Here is a 25,453-nt window from a genome sequence, read left to right on the forward strand (position 1 = left end):
TTAAATAATTCACGGCAACCCTACCATACATAACAAATGTCGCAACCCATCGGCCTCAGGGAGATGATACCGTAAGAGTAAGATCAATTCTGTGAAAGAGCAAGTAATATCAATACGCAGCAAGCTCACAACCATTATGTCCTTGTACAGGAATACAGTCTGGTTCATCAAAGGTCTCAAAGAATATACCAGGTTAGTGCGGTTGCATGTTACATTGCAAACATTATTACAATCTAGCAACAGTACAGTGGAGTACATTATTTGTGGTTTTCAGGAATGTCTTACTACCCTGACTTTAGTAGTGCTGACCCGTTAGTACCGTTACATTTTAACTGTCGAATATGTAAAAGGAGACTGGTTATAGTATGGGTGTACTACGTAAGCATTCTACATATAAATCAAAGTTATTGATGTTTTATTTTCGCCCACTTGTGTAACAAGGCTTAAGTGTTGCTACTTTTTACTTTATTTATTCTGGCCGTTGGCTGTCAAATTTGTTAAGCGGACGAAACATTTCCACTGCAGTTGAACGTTTGAAAACCATAATATATCGTACCCATTTTCATTCCTGGTCCTACAGCTTACTTATTAATATGAAGGTGTTATAATCACTGCTGCCATGTAAACAATACGCCATGGTCTGCCGATGTGGCTGTTTCTGGCAAAGAATCCGCCACAATCGTACGCCACGATTGTGCCTTCCCTCCCGCATTCCACTTATAAATCAAATTTATATATTTTATTTTCGCCCACTTGTGTAACAAAGCTTAATTGTTGCCATTTTTTACTTTATCTACTCTGGCCGTCTGGAGTCAAATTCGTTAAGCGGAGGAAATTGTTCCACTGAAGTTGAACGTTTGAAAACCATAATATATCGTACCCATTTTCATTCCTGGTCCTACAGCTTACCTATGAAGGTGGTATAATTACTGCTGCAATGTAAACAATACGCCATGTTCTGCCGAAGTGGCTGTTTCTGGCAAAGAATCCGCCACAATCGTACGCCACGATTGTGCCTTCCCACCTGCCTTCCAGTAGTAAGGGATGGAGGGTTGGGAAATTTTAGTGTAAGGGTGGGTTGTCTACGAATGTATAGGAAATGCATTTTTTTAATCCATTTGACATTTGCAATTGCACATCACAATATAGTGACATTTCCCATCGCCCTCTGCATTCGAAAGTATGAATGCATGTTAATTTTTTATGGGTAACCCAACCAATATACATAATTATATATCCTGCTGCTATAGTACATTTTTCATCCGTATTCGATGTATAATAATTTATTTTCTTTTGAATATATCAACAGTATTTACTAAATCGAAATTACACCAAGCACAATGAACAATCACTAGCTGCACAAACCAACGTCCTACGCTTCTGCAAACGTTTCGACGTGTACTATAAAAATCCCAGGCAGTCTATCAACACCGATACATTAGACACCACTTCACCCCCACCTCGTTCACACTAACATAAATTGTACGAAGGAACTGGAAGCACTTGTCTAGCCATCGTCGAAGAATCGATGAGATTACGATGCTCAGATATTTGAAGTGGATGGTATTGACCAATGTATCTTGATTTGGAATGGTTGTCATTATCACTAGGTCATGGAGACAAAAAAAAAATCACATGTTTAAGCCATGTGTAATATAGTTTTCCACACATTTGCGTAAACTGGAACAACCTTGGAGGTGATATAGCAGAAGTTGGAACCGTGGATGAATTTAAAATGAATTATAATTGGAGAATGATAGGAAAGATCCCATGAACATAGCTCCCTTCCTGTACACTACAGTTAGGTAAACACAGCCAGTACAATACTCTCAGAGCTAATATGAAGCCAGACAGAATCCTTGGTCACCACCATCCACACACTAAGCAAAACAGGACAGGTAGAGTACACTGGCAGACTCGGGATATTCTAACATAGATAAGGCAACACAACAGATGACATATGTCCACAATGTCAGAATGCTTGACATACAGTTGCACATATCCACAGACAGTACAACACTGGCATCACAGACACAAGGACAAATATATGGAGTGTAGGACCTTTGGCTGGAGCCCATAACTGTAATTGAGTCTTCCATTACTCTGGTGTTGTAGCTCAGTGATGCTGATTGATAGATATCCCTAGCACTACTGAGATATAAGATCATGCTCTGCACAACCCAGTTTTTCAGACATCAGTATGCTACAATATTGTGTACTCCATGCGAGTGAAATCTGTAAAGGGCAAATATAGGCCATTTTAACCAGTTTGGCTGAGGGTTCAGTTTTCAAATAAAATTGTTAAGCTTTTTATTATTATATCTATTTGTTTATTTTTTTAGGGCTTAACCAGGACCACCAGAAGTAATTCAAGCCAGAGTTTTCTGCTTAGTTCAATAGTCCTCTGGCATTAACCAGAACAAAATTTGTTAAGGGGATCACTCTAGAGTTAATGAGTGAAGATTACATGAATCCCCCATAGCCAGGGGTGCTATCAAATAACCAGTAGAAATGAGTCACTTCTATGCACAGACATGCACACACATTTTTTTTTTCTTCTTTTATTTCTTTTTTGACATTTCAACTGTCATAGCTCAGATATAAGATGGTATGCCCACACATGAATTTAAAACTAGATATAGTAATTAGTGACTATGAGATTGGATCCCACAAGTGTAACTTTTTCTACTACAAATAGGAAATACTTAAAGTGCTATCCATTAAGCAACTCCTCTTTATATACCAGTACCTTTGTCAACTTTGCCACCATGTTACCTAAAATGTATATTAATTCTGCATGTATTTATGATGATCATGTATGTGTATTTCATTGACCTTTTATATATTTATGTATTCCATGTTATTCCAGGGGTGGCTATGAGGCAGCATCCAAGCAGTTTAATTCTGGTGATCTTGATGTTGATTGCAAGGGGCATAGCTACATGATAACTGGTGAGACTTGTTATTTAAACTGACTTTTATAATCTGTAGTACCATTGCTTTAGGTGTGGCCAGTGATGATTACCTAACAACTAATGTTTCATGTTGTTTGTACACAGTATAAAGGGAAGTATGTAACTCCTATGTATTGCAGGAGCAAACAGTGGAATTGGAAAATGTATTGCCCAAGAGATTGCCAAAAGGGGAGGGAAAATTCATATGGTGTGCCGCAACCCAAAGACTGCTGAGGAAGTTAGAAATGAATTGATTGAAGCAACAGGCAACCAGGTTAGTGAACAATGAAATTGATTATTACTTCTGAAAGTTGTCCAAATTTGTGTGTAATATGTTTGGATTATTTTTGTACCTTAGTCATTACATTGTATATAGGAGATTGGGTTTAAAAAGGCTTGTCATTACATAATACTGTATATATTTATAGAACTGAGACAAATAATGATAAGTGTGGACTCAAGTTTCTCTGATTGGAAACTTGCAGATCTGTGGGAGCGGGCTATAGTCCTTGAACCCTTTAATCGATCTCTCTGGGCAGAAGCATTGTATTCTTGTCTGTTGTATTCATGTGGGATTGTTTCTGTGTCATTGGCATGTAGTAATAGGAGAGCAGATCACATTGGTTATCAGCTTTTCTTACGTGAAAAGGTGGATAAAATAATCAAAATGGGTAAGATATTAGACCCAGCACACCTCCTGATGTAAGGGTCTTGACAGGTTTTGAAGATAGGCAGCAGAAACAGATTTCTCTGTAGCATCTGTATATGTATATATATATATATATATGCATATATATATATACACATACATATACCAAAGGCTCCTTCCCCCTTACACGGGGGGTAGCCAAAAAGAAAAAGGCACAGAAATCACCTCCACCCATTCCATCTCCCACACATTCCACTCCCCTCCCCCCACCCTCCCATCTTGGCACATCCTGGATGACGGGTCATCCCTGCATCCTGTCCACTGCCCTGGGTCAGAAGCAGTGTCGCAAGACACAGCACATCCATAGCAAGGCTGCTTCATAAATTCGGCGACCCCCCTCTCCATCCCCTCATGCAGGAAAGGAGAAGACAGGGAGAAATCCCTTCAGGCTGCATCAATTTTTTTTTTCTCATACATACTTCCTCACCCCCCATCCCCCACCCACTCCCCCTCATGCATCACAGCATCATCTATACACAACCCTTCTCCATTCACCCCTATCATCTGTCGTCTCCCATCCTTCCTCTACAGACATTCCTCTCTTTTGTAAAGCCCTTTTCACCCCATCCATCCATCTCATCCTAGGACGCCCCCTCATATTCACTCCTTCCACCTCCGCCTTCCACACTTCTTTTACTAATCTTTCTTAACTCATTCTTTCCATGTGTCCAAACCATCCTAATACTCTTTCATCCACCCTATCTCCCAGCTCCCTGTCCACCCTTGTTCTCCTCCTCACCTCCTCATTTCTCACTCTATCTAGCCTAGTAACCCCTATCATACTTCTCAGACATTTCATCTCAAACACAAACTCCTCTCTTCCTCTCTCATGTTCCATGTTTCTGCCCCGTACATTGCTGCTGGCATAATCACTCCTTCATATAACCTCCTCTTAGCATCCATTCCCAGATGTCTATTTCTCATTACACTTTTTAATCCACCAAGGCATTTACTCACTTCTCTCAATCTACATTCTACCTCCACCCCCACTCCTCCCTTTCCTGTCACATTTACACCCAAGTATCTGAAACTATCCACTTCCTCCAGTTTCTCACCCTTAATGCTCACTTCCAGCCTAATGTCACTCTCTCCCCTTGTACATCTCATCACCTTACTTTTGCCCACATTTATCTTCAGCCTCCTTCTTTCACAGTTTCTCAAACTCTGTCACTAACTTCCTCAATCCCTCCTCTGATCCTGCTACAAGCACAGTGTCGTCAGCAAACAACAGCTGGCTCACCTCCCACTTTTCTCCATTTTCTTTTAATCATCTCCAACCCCTAACCCACTACCCTTGCATTCACCTCTCGCACCACCCAATCCATGTAAAGATTGAACAGCCAGGGTGACATAACACACCCCTGACGAAGTCCCACCTTTACCTCAAACCATTCACTCTCTCCATTTCTAATCCTAACACAAGCTCTACTACTCTCATAAAAACTCTTGACTGCTCTTAACAGCTTCCCTCCTACCCCATATATCTGCAGTACCTCCCACAGTGCCTTCCTGTCTACCCTGTCGTAAGCCTTTTCCAGATCTATAAAAGCCCCAAAAACATCCTTACCTTTTCCTATAGCTTTCTCACATATCTGTCTTACCACAAAAATCTTATCTACACACCCCCTACCTGTCCTATATATATATATATGTAATGTACTTTGTTGTTCCATAATATCAATGTATTTATATTCTTCCTGTATTTTTAGGAATTACATCTCCATCTCCTAGACATGTCTTCACCACAGGATGTAAAGAATTTTGCAAAGAAGTTTGTAGATGATGATGAACAACTTGATGTTCTTGTAAGTGCTTTTTGTTTTGCTTGAACTGAATAGGAATGAACAAAAGGAAAAATTATGGAAAGTATAATGTCATTTGAATTTTTTGTTCCATGAATTTTTCCCAAGTTCCATCTCAACTTGTATAGATAACAATATAAGTAGAAGAAATTTTTAAAGAGCAATATCCATATACAGATCAATAATGCTGGCTGCATGATCAACACAAGGGAGGTGACCAGTGATGGATTGGAGAAGAACTTTACTACCAACACTTTGGCAATGTACATGCTCACCACTCATTTGCTTCCCATACTTAAAAAGTAGGTGCATTAGTTCACTAATTCTAGTGAGTTTAGTGAATTTATCCAATATATATATCTCTGTATGTATGTAACTCTCAAATACATACAGTATGTATTTGAGAGTTACAATTTTCTCATATGAAATTGATGTGTATTTGGTTCACATAAAAAAACCTTTTGCTGGGAATTGGGTTACATATACAGTATTTATACCAGCACTGTACAAGTTTGAATACTGTGTTGAGTGACATAAAATGGAAGTGCATATACAGAAACTGTAGAAACATTAGATGCAAGAATTTTTTTTTATTCTGATGGGATCTCAAACTGATTACTCAAAGAATGTAAAGAACAATAGGTGGACAAAATTCATTAGTTAACTGCTTGTTCATTGGGAGAAAAAGTCCCACGAAATTAGAAAAATGCTGATGTAGTCCCAATTTATAAAGGAGATAGTAAAAAGGAACCCCTGAATCACATACCAGTGTCCTTGATTAGTTAGTCAAATAAGTTGTTGGGGAGATAGGAGTTCAATGCCTGCCATCTCCTTTTGAAATTCATAATGGCCCCGTTGTATCTACCAAGATTCATGTTAACATTGCCTTAAGTCTGAATCCCATCAGGGATGGTCATTTATTTATATATATACATATGTATTCACACTCAGGATCACAAAACAATTACTTTAGGCTGACTAGTGGACAAGATGCAGGGATGACCTGTCATCCAGGAGGTGCCAAGATAAGAGGGAGGGAAGAGGGTAGAGGGGAGTGGAGTATGTAGGGGATAGAATGGGTGGGAGTGGTTTATGCCTTGGTCTTTTAGCTACCTCCCATGTAAGGGGGAAAAAGCCTTTGGTATATGTATGTATGTACCAAAATTACTACTTTTTCAGACTCCTCTAGGCATCCCAAGTACAGTATAACTTTCTTTATTTATGTCTCACTTTCTTCAAACAACCTTAGAATTTTTCTTTATAACATTTCTCATACAGAAGTTCCCAACCAAGAGTAGTGACTGTGTCATCTGGGGGTATGCTGGTACAGAAACTTAACACAGATGATCTGCAGTTTGAGAAGATGAGGCCTTTTGATGGCACCATGGTCTATGCACAAAACAAAAGGCAGCAGGTATAGTGTTATATGACAAAATGGGTGGAATGTTGATAGTTATGGATTGTTTTTAATATTCATTCTTTTTGGGTGATATGACTTAGTGTGTGAACTTATTGGCTCACTACACCTTCATTCCAGGCTAATGATGGACTGTTTTAAGAATTTGTATTTATTTGTGAGATTATAGAATCTTGTATGGACTCTTTCTATGAGTTTTATATGGTTTAACATCATAAAGTCTCCTCAGAGGAAGCTAGGATGGTACCTTCTTATGGATGACTTTATGAAGCAGAGAATTTAATGTAGTATTCCTATGAGAAGGATATTCACATGGCAAGCAGTTGCATTGCTACTTGGGCACAAGATCAGAGTGAAGGTGGGTTGATTTTACCTAATAGAAAACAAGTTTATAGTAAGGACATACTACATTAAATTCTCAGCTTAAAAAAAATCTGTAAGGTGGCACCATCCAAGCACTGTCTGGGGGTTGTTTGACATTAAGGGGGAAAAAGCCTTGGTATATGTATGTATTCCTCTGGGAGGGGGAGTTCATGACTGAATTGAATCATGCCAGTACTTTAAACTCGTTTGCAAGGTAGGGTAAAAAAGTTTAATGGTAAATGTCCAGGTATATCACAATACAAGGATTGATTAATGTTATATTCAATTCAAACTATTTCATACCTCATTATTTTAATATGTATAGTCCTTTCTTCCATTAGGTCACTTGTTAGTTTAGAGTGTTTGTTTTTTCTATAATTTTTCATACTTTTAACTTTCTCACCTGATCAATCAACTCTTTGTTCCAGGTCTCTAACAAGAGTCCCATGGCTCCCAGGTAACTGGCAACAGTAACTGGATTGGCCCTGAATTCATTCAAGGAAGAGCTATTGTGTGGTTGTCTGGGTAAATGGGAGATGCCAGGAAATAGGTGTGATAGGAGAGGAGAATGAGAATTATAGGAAAAGGAAGTTTTAGAGGGCACTGTGGTAAGACAGATATGTGAGAAAGCTATAGGAAAGGGGGAGGATGTTTTTTGGGCTTTTATGGATCTGGAAAAGGCTTATGATAGGGTAGACAGAAAGGCACTGTGGGAGGTTATGCAGATTTATGGGATAGGAGGAAAGCTTTTTGGGAGCTGTCAAGAGTTTTTATGTGAGTAGTAGAGCATGTGTTAGGATTGGAAATGGAGAGAGTGAGTGGTTTGAAGTAAAGGTGGGACTTCGTCAAGGATGCGTTATGTCGCCCTGGCTGTTCAACTTATACATGGATGGGGTGGTGCGAGAGGTGAAATGCTAGGGTAGTGAGTCAGGGATTGGAGATGGTTAAAGAAAATGGAGAAAAGTGGGAGGTGAGCCAGCTGTTGTTTGCGGACGACACAGCGCTTGTGGCAGGGTCAGAGGAGGGATTGAGGAAGCTGGTGGCAGAGTTTGGGAGAGTATGTGATAGAAGAAAGCTAAAGATAAATGTGGGTAAAAGTAAGGTGATGAGATGTACAAGGGGTGAAAGTGGCAGTAGACTGGAAGTGAACATTAAGGGAGAGCGACTGGAGGAAGTGGATAGTTTTAGATACTTGGGTGCAAGTGTAGCAGGAAAAGGTGGAGTGAAGGTGGAGGTAGAATGTAGATTGAGAGAAGCGAGTAAATGCCTTGGTGGTTTAAAGAGTGTAATGAGAAATAGACATTTGGGAATGGATGCGAAGAGGAGACTGTATGAAGGAGTGATTGTGCCAACAGCACTGTATGGGGCAGAAACGTGGAACATAAGAGAAGAAGAGAGAAGGAGTTTGAATGTGTTTGAGATGAGGTGTCTGAGAAGTATGGTGGGGGTTACTAGGCTAGATAGAGTGAGAAATGAGGAGGAGAGGAGGAGAACAGGGGTGAAAAAGGATTTGGGAGATAGGGTTGATGAAAGAATATTAGGATGGTTTGGACACATGGAAAGAATGAGTGAAGAAAGACTAGTAAAAGAGGTGTGGAAGGCGGATGTGGAGGGAGTGAACATGAGGGAACATCCTACGATGAGGTGGATGGATGGGGTGAAGGGGGCTTTGGGGGAAGAGGGAATGTCTGTTTGAGGAAGGAAGGGAGAGGACGGAAGACAGAGGTGAGTGGAGAATGGTTGTATATGGATGATGTTGTGACTGCATGAGGAGGAATGGGCGGGGTGGGGTGGGGGGTGGGGTAGTATGTGTGAGTAAATTTTGACGCAGCCCGAAGGGATTTCTCCCCGTCCTCTCCTTATATGCAAAGGGGGACGGAGAGGGGGGGGGTCGCCGATTAAATGAAGCGGCCTTGCTGTGGATGTACTGTGTCTTGCGACACTGCTTCTGACCCAGGGCAGTGGGCAGGGTGCAGGGATGACCCGTCATCCAGGAGGTGCTCAGATGAGAGGAAGGGTGGGAGGGGTGTGGAGTGTATTTAGGGATGAAATGGGTGGGAGTGTTTTTATGCCTTTCCCTTTTTGGCTACCTCCCTTGGAAGGGGGAAAAAGCCTTGGTATATGTATATGTATGAAAAGTGATGAAAGCTAATAAGGCACCCGAGTTGGATGATTGTCACGTGGTGTTTCAAAAGGAAAGAGAAGATATAGTGGAACAGCTAGTGAGATTTTAATGTGTTTCTATGGAAAGGAAAAGTTCCAAAACAAACATGGCCACAAAGTCAAATTGACCTAAATGCAGTTACCACACAGAAGACATGGAACACCTTGCACAGTACTATACTGGCCTACTCTACCTTTACCCAAACAGTAGCATGGGTTTCATCCTTTGGAGTGACTTGTGGGCCAATCTGGTTGCCATTGCCATTTGCCTGGGAGTTGTGAGTCTTCTGCAAGAGAGATCTGAGGCAATGGACTGATTGATTAATTGATTCTGATACGAGAGGCTGCTGAATATTCAGAAAAATTATTTGTAGGTCATCTGGACCATGATGTCATATTGTACTAAAGTTGGATGATGGAAAGTAGTGTTATTTGAATCTGTTCCATGAATTTTTCCCAAGTTCCATCTCAACCATGTTTTAAACAGTCTTATAGGAAACAGTATTATAAATAGCAGAATTTGTAGAGTAATCCATATGCAGATCAACACAAGGGAGGTGACCAGTGATGGATTGGAGAACTTTATTACTAACATTTTGGCAATGTATGTGCTCACCTTTCTCATGTATATATTTTCATTCAGATCTTTCCATATTTTTAGGTGGTGATGACTGAGGAGTTTGCCAAGAAACATAGTGACATACATTTTTCCAGTATGCATCCTGGTTGGGCAGACACACCAGCTGTCAGGTCTTCTATGCCTGATTTTTATGAAAAGGTTTGTGTAAGGGCAACCTTAGAGAAGTGGAATCAGGTTCATGATTTCCTAGTAGAAGGTGCTATAATTCCCATACCATGTCCACCTGATGTGACATATCAGTATTCCTATAGCCTAGTAATACTATACCCCATACTTACCCACAACCTATTAGCAAACCCAATCCCATAAACCTAAAATATTTTTCAACAACAAAAGTATTGGTGAATTGTAGGCAACAAAATACAGTTAGTGGTAACACTGCTGTGACTATTGCCAACTGCCCAAGACTATTTTGAGAGGGGATGGTAGACACTTCTTAATGATTAATACTTAATTAAGATTTAAAGATAGAGAATCAATGCTGTTACATGATGTAATTGTAGATAATTTTTTCTTAAATATGAAAAAAAAATTATATTTTAAGTAAGCCTGTAATTTCTTATGACCCTTCATTTTGTTATTACTATCATTGTTATAACACCTTGTGCTGTTTTGCTACATTACCTCGTGACCCAGGCACTGAGCAGGGGGACAAGGATGATCCTTGATATACAAGGAGCTAAGACAGAAGGGACATCAAATGGGTTTTCTTTATGTGTGGATTGATTGAAGGGTGGATGTATGCTTTGACTTTGCCACCCCCCTCATAGAGGGAGACCTTTTTGGTATATGTATGTTTGTACTGTTATTATTGTTTTTACTGCTACTTTATTTTACAACTATCACTACTGCAGCTAGTTCTTATGTTATTATCAATTCTCTTTTGTTGATAGATGAAGGAAAAACTTCGATCACCAAATCAAGGAGCAGACACTGCAGTGTGGTTAGCTGTGGCCCCAGCAGCACTTAGCCATCCCTCAGGACTTTTTTTTCAAGGTGATTTATGTTCTGAAAGAATTTTCTAAAGTAGAAGTTATTACATTTGCACAAACATATTCATTGTATTGATGGACCTATAGAATGATTTTAGATACAGGTTATATGGGGTGTGTGGTTTTACTACTCTTCCCTTGGTTTGGTCTTACTGTTAAATAAGTATTGATGTAGGGTGTATGCAACCCTGAATATCTTAAATTATATTTCAGAATAGTTACAATTTGGTTAAGTTGAGGTTGCTGAAGTCCCTTTGATATTTACTCCATTTTGGTAAATTATTCCACAATCCTTTTGGTGCTGAGATGGAAGGGATGATGGTTGAATGGGTTTTGTGTATGATGTGGGTGTTTGTTTGAACTTGTCTGTAATATTTACTAGTCATAATGTAAATGGGACTAGGCATCTTGCTCTCTGTAGCTCTGTGGGTACATTCCTGTAAGAAGTTAAGGCATAAGAGGTTCTGGGAGTTTTCCAACCAGATCCATATGGTTTGGGTCTATTAACCCCTTCCATACGGTGCCGCACACGTAGGCGTCATGGACTTAGATCTCGGTGGCAGCAGCCAATGCCAGCCGTACGACGTGTCGTAATAATACTCGCATCATAAAATATAGTCACCGCTTATATCGATCGTTCTCTCTTCACCCGTGAATTTTGATAACCATAGAAAATGCGATTACAAAAGAATTAGAGAGAATGTCATTATGGAGGGGCGACTACAATAAATATAATCAAGACGCCGATATGGCAGCCTCGCGAATACACTCGCTCCCCATGACGCCTACATGTGCGGCACCGTATGGAAGGGGTTAATGTGCATGGGTGTGGTAGAGATGACAGTAAAAGGGAAGAGATAGGCAGAATGTTTGTGAGAAGGAAGATGGATGTGTTGGCATTTAGCAAAACTAAATTGAAAGGGAGGGGTGATTTTCAGTTTGGGAGTGTAGTGGTGAGGGTGTTGGAAATGAGGAGAAGATGAAGAAGGGAAGGGGTGGCTCTTCTAGTGAGGAGATAGACAAGTGAATGGTGGAGTGGAAGGAGATTTCTGCAAGGTTAATGTGGATGAAGGTACATACATACATATATATACCAAGGCTTTTTCCCCCCTCCAAGGGAGGTAGCCAAAAAGGGAAAGGCATAAAAACACTCCCACCCATTTCATCCCTAAATACACTCCACACCCCTCCCACCCTCCCTCTCATCTGAGCACCTCCTGGATGACGGGTCATCCCTGCACCCTGCCCACCGCCCTGGGTCAGAAGCAGTGTCGCAAGACACAGCACATCCACAGCAAGGCCGCTTCATTTAATCGGCGACCCCCCCTCTCCGTCCCCCCTTGCATATAAGGAGAGGACGGGGAGAAATCCCTTCGGGCTGCGTCAAAATTTACTCACACATACTACCCCACCCCCCCCGCCCATTCCTCCTCATGCAGTCACAACATCATCCATATACAACCATTCTCCACTCACCTCTGTCTTCCGTCCTCTCCCTTCCTTCCTCAACAGACATTCCCCTCTTCCCCAAAGCCCCCTTCACCCAATCCATCCACCTCATCCTAGGATGTCCCCTCATGTACACTCCCTCCACATCTGCCTTCCATACCTCTTTTACTAGTCTTTCTTCACTCATTCTTTCCATGTGTCCAAACCATCCTAATATTCTTTCATCAACCCTATCTCCCAAATCCTTTTTCACCCCTGTTCTCCTCCTCACCTCCTCATTTCTCACTCTATCCAGCCTAGTAACCCCCACCATACTTCTCAGACACCTCATCTCAAACACATTCAAACTCCTTCTCTCTTCTTCTCTTATGTTCCACGTTTCTGCCCCATACAGTGCTGTTGGCACAATCACTCCTTCATACAGTCTCCTCTTCGCATCCATTCCCAAATGTCTATTCCTCATTACACTCTTTAATCCACCAAGGCATTTACTCGCTTCTCTCAATCTACATTCTACCTCCACCTTCACTCCACCTTTTCCTGCTACACTTGCACCCAAGTATCTAAAACTATCCACTTCCTCCAGTCGCTCTCCCTTAATGTTCACTTCTAGTCTACTGCCACTTTCACCCCTTGTACATCTCATCACCTTACTTTTACCCACATTTATCTTTAGCTTTCTTCTATCACATACTCTCCCAAACTCTGCCACCAGCTTCCTCAATCCCTCCTCTGACCCTGCCACAAGCGCAGTGTCATCTGCAAACAACAGCTGGCTCACCTCCCACTTTTCTCCATTTTCTTTAACCATCTCCAATCCCTGACCCACTACCCTAGCATTCACCTCTCGCACCACCCCATCCATGTATAAGTTGAACAGCTAGGGCGACATAACGCATCCTTGACGAAGTCCCACCTTTACTTCAAACCACTCACTCTCTCCATTTCTAATCCTGACACAAGCTCTACTACTCTCATAAAAACTCTTGACAGCTCCCAAAAGCTTTCCTCCTATCCCATAAATCTGCATAACCTCCCACAGTGCCTTTCTGTCTACCCTATCACAAGCCTTTTCCAGATCCATAAAAGCCCAAAAAACATCCTTCCCCTTTCCTATAGCTTTCTCACATATCTGTCTTACCACAAAGATCTGATCTACACAACCTCTACCTGTCCTAAATCCACACTGTTCCTCACCAATTACTCCTTCTGTTCCTCTCCTAATCCTCTCAATTAAGATCCTCCCATAAGCCTTCCCTACTACACTTAACAGGCTAATCCCTCTGAAACTACTACATTCACACTTGTCCCCTTTTCCCTTGTAAAGAGGAACTATACAGGCACTTCTCCAGTCCTCCGGTACTCTACCCTCTCTCCAGCAAACATTAAATAACCTCACCAACCAGTCCACCATCACTGAACCTCCCTTTTTCAGACATTCTGCATGGCATCCATCCAGACCAGGTGCCTTACCTGCTTTCATCATCTTTACAACTGCCTTCACCTCATCCTTCCTTATTTCTCCTCCATTCTCCTCACTCATCACTCTCATTTTCTTCGCATTTCCCACTGCAGCTATCTTTCCTTCCCTATCCTCCTTCACATTTAGCAACTCCCTAAAATATTCTGCCCATCTTCCCCTTACTGCCATCTCTTCCATTATCATCTCTCCATCTGTACCTTTTACCTTTTCTTCCCTACTTGATTCGCCTCCTCTTCCTCTCTTAATTTCTTTCCAAAACATCTTTTTATTACTTTCAAAATTTTCTGTCATACTCCTACCCCATTTCACATCTGCTCTCCTCTGGGTCTTTGTAAGTGCATGTGAACCTGGTAATGAGAGGAGTGTAGAAGAAAGGGAGGCTTTTAGGACAGATTTAAATGAGTGTGAAGAGAGTTGGGAGAGGAATGTCAATGTAGTGGTACTGGGAGATCTCAGTGTTAGAGTAAGGGAGGAACCAATAGATGGTGTTGTTGGGAAGTGTGGAATGCCAGGTAAAAATCATAACAGAGAGTTAATTGTGGAGATGTGTTTAGAGAGTTGATGATAGCTAACACAGTGTTTAGGAAAAAAGTTAAGCATAAATACAGATGGAAGGTGGTGGATGGAAGGGTGGTTGATAAGGCATTAATGCGCTAGGTAGTGATATCCAGGAAAAGAGTAGGTAGAGTTCTGGATGTCCATGTTCTTAGGGGAGAGAGTGGGGGAATATCAGATAATTTTTTTGGTGGAAGGTAAGTTGAGAGTGGAGAAAGAGGAAAAGGGCATGAGGTTAGAGGGGTGCTTAGAGCAAACTTTAAATGAGAAGGAAAAAGAGCAGGAGTACAAAGAGAAGCTGAGAATATTGTGGGAGGTAGTGAAGGATAGAGTAGAAGCAGGTGTGGAAGAGGAATGGGGTGTTTCAAGGAGGAAGTGACAGGGTTTGCAAAGATGGTATGTGGAACAAGGAGGATGGGAAGGAATAGAAGGAAGGGTAGGGAGTAATGAAGTGAAGAAGGTAGTAGAAAAGAAGAAGCAATCATTCAGGGACTGGTTGCAAAGTAGGATGAGAGAAAAATATGAGAGGTATGAAGAAAAAAGAAGAGGAAAAAACAAAAGATACATACATACAGAAGCAGTGTATCAAGACACAGCACATCCACAGCAAGGCCACTTCACTATATTGGCGACCCCTCTGTCCCCTCATGCAGAAATAGAGAAGGGGAGAAATCCCTTCGGGCTGCGTTAATTTATTTTTCACACATACTCCCTCACCCCCCATCTCCCACCCATTCCCTTTCATGCATCACAGCATCATCCATACACAACCACTCTCCATTCAACCTAACTTCTGTCTTCTCCCATCCTTCCTCAACAGACATTCCCCTCTTTCCCAATGCCCCTTCACCCCATCCATCCATCTTATCCTTGGTCACCCCCTTATGTTCACTCTTTCTACCTCTGCCTTCCACACCTCTTTTACTAATCTTTCTTCATTCAGTCTTTCCATATGTCCAAACCATCCCAATACTCTTTCATCAACCCTGTCTCCTAAATCCCTTTCTACCCCTGTTCTCCTTCTCACCTCCTTGTTTCTCATTCTATCCAGCCTAGTAACCCCTATCATACTTTTCAGGCACCTCATCTCAAACACATTCAAACTCCTCCTCGCTTCCTCTCTTATGTTCCATGTTTCTGCCCCATACAGTGCTGTCAGCAGAATCACTCCTTTGGAGCAGAGAAGAGAAAGAGGTGATCTACTGACTATATTTAGAATCATGAAAGGAATGGAAATCCTTGATAGGAATGATTTACTAAAAAATGACAATGGAAAAACAAGAGGTCATGAAAAGAAACTCAAGAAGGATAACTATAAAAGAGATCGGAAAAAGAATAGTTTCCCACACAGAGTGGATATCTGGAATAACTTAGATAAAGAAACAGTGTGTGCAAATACTATTCAAGATTTAAAGAAAAAACTTGATGCTGGAAGATACAAAGACAGGTCACCACAAGCATAGCTCCCTTCCTGTGTAATACAACTAGGTAAATCTAGGTACATACAATCTCCTCTTAGCATCCATTCCCAAATGTCTATTTCTCACAAACAAAAAATAAAAGAGGCAAAAAGGATAGCAGGTATAAAATGGGAGAGGAGTATGACAGAAAATTTTGAAAGCAATAAAAAACTTTTTGGAAGGAAATCAAGAGAGGAAAGGGAGGTGAGTCAAATAGAAAAGAACAGGTAAAAGACACAGATGGACAGATCTTAATGGAAGAGGAGGCAATAAGGGGGAGATGGACACAATATTTTGGAGAGCTATTGAATGTGGAGGATAGGGAGGGATTGGTGGTAGCAGTGGGAGGCACTAAGAAAATTATGGTAATGTGAGAGGAAAATGGAGGAGAAATAAGAAAAAATTAGGTGTAAGTAGTTCTGAAAATTGAGAATAGGTAAGGCACCTAGGTTAGATGGGTTTCATGTGGAGTGTCTGACAAAGGGAGGTAAAGTAATGGACTGGCTAGTGAGGATAATTAGTGTGTGTCTAAGGGAGGATAGAATGCCAGAAGACTGGAGGAGTGCATGTATAGTTCCACTTTACAAGGTTAAAGGGGACAAATGTGAATGAAGTAGTTTCAGAAGAATCAGTTAGTTGAGTGTAGTAGGGAAGGCTTATGGGAGGGTTTTAATTGAGAGGATTAGGAGAGGAACAGAGGGAGTATTTGGTGAGTAACAGTGTGCGTTTAGGAAAGGCAGGGGTTGAATGGATCAGAATTTTGTGGTAAGGCAGATATGTAAGGATGTTTTTTGGGTCTTTATCATACATACATATACCAAAGCTTTTTTCCCCTTACAAGGGAGGTAGCCAAAAAGGAAAAGGCATAAAATCATTCCCACCCATTCCATCCCTGAATACACTCCACACCCCTCCACCCTCCCTCTTATCTTAGCACCTCCTGGATGACGGGCCATCCCTGCACCTTGTCCACTGCCCTGGGTCAGAAGCAGTGTGGCAAGACACAGCACATCCACAGCAAGGCTGCTTCATTAAATTAAATCGGCGACCCCCCCTCTCTGTCCCTCCATGCATAAAAGGAGAAGACGGGGAGAAAATCCCTTCGGGCTGCGTCAAATTTTGCTCACACACACTACCTCACCCCCCATCCCCCCGCCCATTCCACCTCATGCATCACAACATCATCCATACACAGCCCCTCTCCATTCAACCTAACTTCTGTCTTCTCCCATTCCACCTCATGCATCACAACATCATCCATATACAACCATTCTCCATTCACCCGTCTTCTGTCCTCTCCCGTCCTTCCTCAACAGACATTCCCCTCTTCCCCAAAGCCCCCTTCACCCCATCCATCCACCTCATCCTAGGACGTCCCCTCATGTTCACTCCCTCGACATCTGCCTTCCATACCTCTTTTACTAGTCTTTCTTCACTCATTCTTTCCATGTGTCCAAACCATCCTAATACTCTTTCATCAACCCTATCTCCTAACTCCCTTTCCACCCCCGTTCTCCTCCTCACCTCCTCATTTCTCACTCTATCTAGCCTAGTAACCCCCATCATACTTCTCAGACACCTCATCTCAAACACATTCAAACTCCTTCTCTCTTCCTCTCTTATGTTCCATGTTTCTGCCCCATACAGTGCTGTTGGCACAATCACTCCTTCATACAGTCTCCTCTTAGCATCCATTCCCAAATGTCTATTCCTCATTACACTCTTCAATCCACCAAGGCATTTACTCGCTTCTCTCAATCTACATTCTACCTCCACCTTCACTCCACCTTTTCCTGCCACATTTGCACCCAAGTATCTAAAACTATCCACTTCCTCCAGTCACTCTCCCTTAACCTCTTCACTCCGGGGCACATCGCACGTCTGGCAGCAATAGATGCCCAACGTGCGATGTTGCGTCATAATAATCGCATTATAAAAAATAAAGTCAGTGCTCAATCGTTCGTTCTCTTTCACCCGTGTATTTTGATAACCATAGAAAATTGATGAAGCCAGTTTAGAGAGAATGGAAATTACTTAGGTACGACTACAATAAATATAATCAAGACGCCGACGTCAGCATCATCGAGTACCCACTTGCTCCTCATGCCGCCTACATAGGCGTCACCGTATGGAAGTGGTTAATGCTCACTTCCAGTCTACTGCCACTTTCACCCCTTGTACATCTCATCACCTTACTTTTACCCGCATTTATCTTTAGCTTTCTTCTATCACATACTCTCCCAAACTCTGTCACCAACTTCCTCAAGCCCTCCTCCGATCCTGCCACAAGCGCAGTGTCATCAGCAAACAACAGCTGGCTCACCTCCCACTTTTTTCCATTTTCTTTAACCATCTCCAATCTCTGACCCACTACCCTTACATTTACCTCTCGCACTACCCCATCCATGTATAAGTTGAACAGCCAGGGCGACATAACGCATCCTTGACGAAGTCCCACCTTTACCTCGAACCACTCACTCTCTCCATTTCTAATCCTGACACAAGCTCTACTACTCTCATAAAAACTCTTGACAGCTCCTAGAAGCTTTCCTCCCATCCCATATATCTGCATAACCTCTCACAGTGCCTTTCTGTCTACCCTATTGTAAGCCTTTTCCAGATCCATAAAACCCCAAAAAACATCCTTCCCCTTTCCTATAGCTTTCTCACATATTTGTCTTACCACAAAGATCTGATCTACACAACCTCTACCCGTCCTAAATCCACACTGTTCCTCACCAATTACTCCTTCTGTTCCTCTCCTAATCCTCTCAATCAAGATCCTCCCATAAGCCTTCCCAACTACACTTAACAAGCTAATCCCTCTGAAACTACTACATTCACACTTGTTCCCTTTTCCCTTGTAAAGTGGAACTATACAGGCACTCCTCCAGTCCTCAGACACTCTACCCTCTCTCCAGCAAACATTAAATAACTTCACCAGCCAGTCCACCATCACTGTACCTCCTTTTTTTAGACATTCTGCATGGCATCCATCCAGACCAGGTGCCTTACCTGCTTTCATCATCTTAACAACTGCCTTCACTTCATCCTTCCTTATTTCTCCTCCATTTTCCTCACTCATCATGATCATTTTCTTAGCATTTCCCACTGCAACTATCTTTCCCTCCCTATCCTCCTTCACATTTAGCAACTCCCTAAAATATTCTGCCCATCTTCCCCTTACTGCCTTCTCTTCCATTATCATCTCTCCATCTGCACCTTTTACCTTTTCTTCTCTACTTGATTCGCCTCCTCTTCCTCTCTTAATTTCTTTCCAAAACATCTTTTTATTACTTTCAAAATTTTCTGTCATACTCTTACCCCACTTCACATCTGCTCTCCTCTTTGCCTCTTTTACCTTTTGCTTTACTTCTCTTTTCTTTTCTTTGTACCTCTTATATGACTCCCTCGTCCTATTTTGTAACCAATCTGTGAAAGCTCGCTTCTTCTCTTCTACAACCTTCTTTGTTTCCTCATCCCACCATTCACTACCCTTCCTTCTATTTCCTCCTGTCCTTTTTGTTCCACACACCATCCTTGCACACTTTGTGACTCCCTCCTTGAACCATCCCCATTCCTCCTCCACACCTAGCTCTACTCTATCCTTCACTCCCTCCCACTCCTCCTTCAGCTTCTTATTGTACTCCTTCTCATTTTCATTTTCATTTAAAGAGCTCACTCTAAGCACCTCCCTAACTTTTGTCCCTTTCCTCTATCTCCATCTATCCTCCACTCTCAACTTACCTTCCACCAAAAAATGATCTGTTATTCCCCCACCCTCTCCCCTTAGCACATGTACATCCTTAACTCTTCCTATCGTAATCCTATTTACCACTACATAATCCATCAACACTCTATATACCACCCTTCCATCCACCACCCTCTCCCATGTGTACTTATGCTTGACTTTCTTCCGAAACACTGTATTTGCTATCATCAACTCTCTTTCTAGACACATTTCCACCATCAACTCTCCACTACGATTCTTTACTGGAACTCCACATTTCCCAACCACTCCATCAATTGGACCATTTCCTACCCTAGCATTAAGGTCTCCCAGTACTATTACATTGACATTTCTCCCTAAATCATCTATGCACTCATTTAAATCTATCCAAAAGGCCTCCCTTTCTTCTACACTCTTCTCACTGCCAGGCCCATATGCACTTACAAAGACCCACATCTCCTTTTCTCAGTTTCACCTTCATCCACATTATCCTTGAGGAAACCTCCTTCCACTCCACTACACATTTACCTATCTCTTCACTTACTAGAATAGCCACCCCTTCCCTCCCTCACCCTCTCTTCACTCCTGATAACCTCCCACTTACACTCACCCTTCCCTTTCAAATTAGTTTCACTCAAAGCCAACACATCCATCTTTCTTCTCACAAACATACTACCTATCTCTTCCCTTTTACTCTCATCTGAAGGGTCTTTATAGATTTGGAAAAGGATTGACAGGGTAGACAGGATAGCACTGTCGGATGTTTTGTACATATGTGGGATTGGGGGAGAGCTGTTAAGGGGCAGTCACGAGTTTTTCTGAGAATAGTAGACTTTGTGTTAGAATGGGATACAGAGAGAATGAATGGTTTGAGGTAAGGGTGGGCCTGTGTCAGGGATGTGTCACATCACCATGGCTGTTCAATGTGTATATGGATTGGGTGGTGTAGGAGGTAAAGGCAAGGGTAATGGACAGAGGACTGAAGATGGTTAAAGAAAATGGAGAAAAGTGGGAGGTGAGCCAGCAGTTGTTCGCTGATGACCCTGCACTTATGGCAGGGTCAGAGGAAGGATTAAGGGAATTTGTGATGGAGTTTGGGAAGGTATGCAAAAGGAGAAATTTGAAGGTAAATGTGGGTAAAAGCAAGATGATGAGATGTACAATGGTAGAAGATGGCAGTGAGTTGGAAATAAGTTTAAAAGGATATAGGGTGGAGGAAGTAGATGGCTTTAGGTATTTAGGGTCACATGTGACAGAAAAAGGAGTGGAGGGAAATTGTAGATTGAGAGAAGCAAGTAAATACCTTGGGGGATTAAAAAGTGTTATGAGAAATAGGCATCTGGGAATGGATGCAAAGAGGAGATTGTATGAAGGGGTGATTGTGCCAACAGCATTGTATGGGGCAGAGACTTGGAATTTAAGAGAGGCAGAGAGGAAAAGTTTAAATGTGTTTGAGATGAAATGTCTGAGAAGTATACATACATATACCAAAGGCTTTTTTCCCCCTTATAAGGGAGGTATCCAAAAAACAAAGGCATAAAAACCACTCCCACCCATTCCAACCCTATCACACTCCACTCCCCTCCACCCTCTTACTTCTCTCTTATCTTGGCACTTCCTGGATGATGGGTCATCCCTGCATCTTGTCCACTGCCCTGGGTCAGAAGCTGTGTTGCAAGACACAGCACATCCACAGCAAGGCCACTTCATTAAATCAGCGACCCCCCCCCTCTCCATCCCCTCATGCAGAAAAGGAGAAGACGGGGAGAAATCCTTTTGGGCTGCATCAAATTTTTCTCACACACACTCCCTTACCCCTCATCCCCTATCCATTCCACCTCATACATCACAACATCATCCATATACAACCATTCTCCATTCACCCGTCTTTTGTCCTCTCCTGTTCTTCCTGAACAGACATTCCCCTCTTCTCCAATGCCCCTTTTACCCCTTCCATCCATCTCATCCTAGGTCACCCCCTTATGTTCACTCCTTCCACATCTACCTTCCACACCTCTTTTACTAGTCTTTCTTCACTCATTCTTTCCATGTGTCCAAACCATCCCAATAGGCTTTCATCCACCCTATCTACCAACTCCCTTTCCACCCCCATTCTCCTCCTGACCTCCTCATCTCTCACTCTATCCAGCCTAGTAACCCCTATCATACTTCTCAGACACCTCATCTCAAACACATTCAAACTTCTTCCTCCCTTATGTTCCATGTTTCTGCCCCGTACAATGCTGTTGGTACAATCACTCCTTCATACAATCTCCTCTTAGCATCCATTCCCAAATGTCTATTTCTCATTACACTTTTCAATCCACTTAGGCATTTACTTGCTTCTCTCAATCTACATTTTACCTCCACGTCCACTCCTCCCTTTCCTGCCACATTTGCACCCAAGTATCTAAAACTATCCACTTCCTCCAGTCTCACTTCCTTAATACTCACTTCCAGTCTGCTGCCACTTTCACCCCTTGTACATCTCATCACCTTACTTTTACCCACATTTATCTTCAACTTCCTTCTTTCACACACTTTCCCAAACTCTGTCACTAAATTCCTTAATCCCTTCTCTGATCCTGCTACAAGCACAATGTTGTCCACAAACAAGAGCTGGCTCATTTCTCTCTTTTCTCCATTTTCTTTAACCATCTCCAATCCCTGACCCACCACCCTTGCATTTACCTCTTGCACCACCCCATCCATGTATAGATTGAACAGCCAGGGTGACATAACACATCCCTGATGAAGTAACACCTTTACCTCAAACCACTCACTCTCTCCATTTCTAATCCTGACACATGCTCTACTACTCTCATAAAAACTCTTGACAGCTCCTAAAAGCTTTTCTCCTATCCCATGTATCTGCAATACTTCCCACAGTGCCTTCCTATCAACCCTGTCAATAGCCTTTTCCAAATCCATAAGAGCCCAAAAAACATCCTTACCTTTTCCTATAGCTTTCTCACATGTCTGTCTTACCACAAAAATCTGATCTATGCAACCTCTACCTGTCCTAAACCCACACTGTTCCTCAGAGAAGTATGGTAGGGGTTATTAAGTTGGATAAAGTAAGAGCAGGAGTGGAAAAGGAGATGGCAGATAGGGCTGGTTAAAGATTATTGGGATGGTTGGACACATGGAAAGAATGAGTGATGGAAGATTAGTAAAAGAGGTGTGGAAGGCAGAGGTGGGGAGTGAACTTGAAGGGACAACCTAGGATGAGATGGATGGATGGGGTGAAAGGGGTATGAGAATGAGGGGAATGCCTGTTGAGCAAGGGAGAAGGCAGGAGATAGGGATGAGTGGAAAGCGACTGTGTATAGATGATACTGTTATGCAAGGAATGGAGAGGCGGGGGATGGGGGGATAGAGGGTGCTTATGTGTGAATGCTATTTTGATGCAGCCTGAAGGGATTTCTCCCTGTCTTCTCTTTTTCTGTGTGAGGGGACAGAGTGGGGGGGTCACTGAGTAAGTGAAGCAGCCTTGCTGTGGATGTACTGTGTCTTGCTACATTGCTTCTGACCCAGTGCAGTGTGTGAGATATGGGGATGACCCATCATCCATGAGGAGCTAAGATGAGAGGGGGCAAAGGGTGGTAGATGGGAGTGAGCATGTATCTTTGACTTTGTTACCTCCCATATAAGGGAGAAAAAAGCTCTTGGTATATATGTAGATAATATAAATGAATAGATAAATTAGAATAATTCTTTTTCTGGTATTGTTTATGTTCCTAGATTTAAATTTGTGTGTATATTTGCATGATTTACACTTATTTTTTTTTGTCTTCATGTTTCAGATCGCAAACCAACTGCAAAACACCTTCCTTTAGCATGGACCAAAAGTAACACATCAGAGGATGAACATTTAATGACACTTTTAAATGATCTTGATAGTAAATATTCATAGGCCCCAATAGAATATTTGTGCAAATTCCCTGGAACCCAGACCTGGAATGATCTTAGAAAGAAAATCACAGTAATATTTAGGTCAGTGACCATACACCATTTGAAATTGCAGTCCCTCTTTACCAAGGCTCACTGCTGTGTTCTTGTTGGAAAGGGTTACTCAGGGTGTATTCCTTTGTATCTTTGTATTTATCTAATCATTTCAGTAATCAAGGATTTTTTTTTTTGTGAATACAATCAATTGGCAGCTGCCTGAATAAATGCACAAGTTGTCAGTACAGTGAAAGGGTCAGTTGAGATGGGTTTAACCTTTTCACTCTGCAGGGGGTTTCCTTCATGTAAATGAAATAAACTGGTGGCAACCAGAATAATGTACAAGTAACAGTGAGTGGCATTATGCCTTTTGACTTTGGCAACCTCCTTTGTAAGGGGAAAAATCCCATGGTATATGTATGTAACAGTGAAAAGGTCCATTATTAATTTGTGAAAAGGTAAAATTATTGTAAGGTAGAACTAAAGATGAGTCGAGTTTTGAGACCAATGTAAACTACCCTAATATTCCATCAACAGAGGAAAGCTTGTTACAGTGTCAACATCTTTTATCTTTTTCAACAATAAGTATAAAAGGAATTAGAAGGAACTCCACTTCTCAGTGATCCTACATGCTTACCTAATTGATTTTACAGGATGAAATAATGCTTTTAGTATGATTCTACCTCATATGATTTGGTTAAAAATTATTTAGACTTTGAATTTTCAACTTTTCTGTGCAGATGTCTCATTGATAATATTTCTGTGTGGGTGTTTCTGTGTAGTATTTTATCTAAAAACTGATTAAAAAGACAGGGCACACATCCTCTCTTCAGGATGGCTGTTTAATGATTCTGTTGTCCTGTTTGGAAAGAGCATGCCTATGAATATTTTCAGAAAAGTGTAATTTTAAGAGATTTTGTTGATACTTTTATAACAATGAGGGTTCTTTTTGATAATCACACTGTAGAATGAAAAGAAAAATAAATCATATTTTCTAATGGGTTTTCATACACCTTATGGTTGTGGGGGAAGGGGACAAGAATACTACAACTAATTACCTGTGGGACATAAAAGATGACTAAACAGGGCAAGGGGACTAATGACCCCTATCTTTTTGTATTTTGCTTCTAGAAAGTGACATGGCAATATGGGACATTCCTGTCCCCTGCTTCCAAGATATAATGTAAAAATATACTGTACTATCCATGTTCACACTACTGTTACAACTGACAGTGATTCAGACACACCTAGCAATAATGTCACCATCTAACAGAAATATGTGTACACTGTTCACCTCTTGCTCATGGTTCCTACGGTCAAATCCATGCAACAAATTTTCAGTACACAATATACAATTTTGGACAAGAAATCCTCTGCCTTTGAGACACAGGACATGTCAGCTCTTAAGCTTAAGTTAGAGTGACATTTATGATGGCTGAACCTGGAATCATTTACACAACCATGGCATTGCATCATCCCAACATTCCCACCTCAAAAATGACACCCAGAAGATCCACAAATATAGCACACACACCACCATGCAACCTTCCACTTCCCTGAGCCCACCACACCCTCCCACTACAAATTAAGTGGAGACTAATCTTAACTCGATAAAAATATCCTGAACCTTTCTGAATTTCCTTTAGTGATTCTGACTCCAAGGAGAGAAGGTTGACAACATATTTCCATTATAAATCCACCCCATCACCCCTAACCTCACTCTTACCATCATTATTAGTACTTTAGAGATAACCAGTGTTCCTGCTGGAGACAATATTATGCCAAAAA

General features: G+C 41.7%; 1 protein-coding gene across 1 annotated transcript; it reads left to right on the forward strand.

Annotated features, from left to right (window-relative positions):
- Positions 1-24,663, forward strand: LOC143029142 (dehydrogenase/reductase SDR family member 12-like). Its single transcript, XM_076191602.1, has 9 exons — positions 1-192; positions 2,870-2,952; positions 3,095-3,228; positions 5,373-5,468; positions 5,643-5,767; positions 6,744-6,879; positions 10,070-10,186; positions 10,942-11,044; positions 23,524-24,663. Exons 1-9 carry the CDS (start codon positions 137-139, stop codon positions 23,631-23,633), a joined length of 960 nt encoding a protein of 319 aa, XP_076047717.1. The 5' UTR covers positions 1-136; the 3' UTR covers positions 23,634-24,663.
- The last annotated feature ends 790 nt before the right edge of the window (positions 24,664-25,453 follow it).

Source organism: Oratosquilla oratoria, chromosome 10, assembly GCF_046742065.1.
Source record: "Oratosquilla oratoria isolate Oo_2021 chromosome 10, ASM4674206v1, whole genome shotgun sequence".
NCBI classification, from domain to species: Eukaryota; Metazoa; Arthropoda; class Malacostraca; order Stomatopoda; family Squillidae; genus Oratosquilla; species Oratosquilla oratoria.

Coding starts and splice junctions, on each gene's coding strand:
- LOC143029142 (XM_076191602.1), top strand. CDS start 137: ATGTCCTTGTACAGGAATACAGTCTGGTTCATCAAAGGTCTCAAAGAA. Junction 193..2,869: donor GGTCTCAAAGAATATACCAG/GTTAGTGCGGTT, acceptor ATGTTATTCCAG/GGGTGGCTATGAGGCAGCAT. Junction 6,880..10,069: donor CACAAAACAAAAGGCAGCAG/GTATAGTGTTAT, acceptor CCATATTTTTAG/GTGGTGATGACTGAGGAGTT.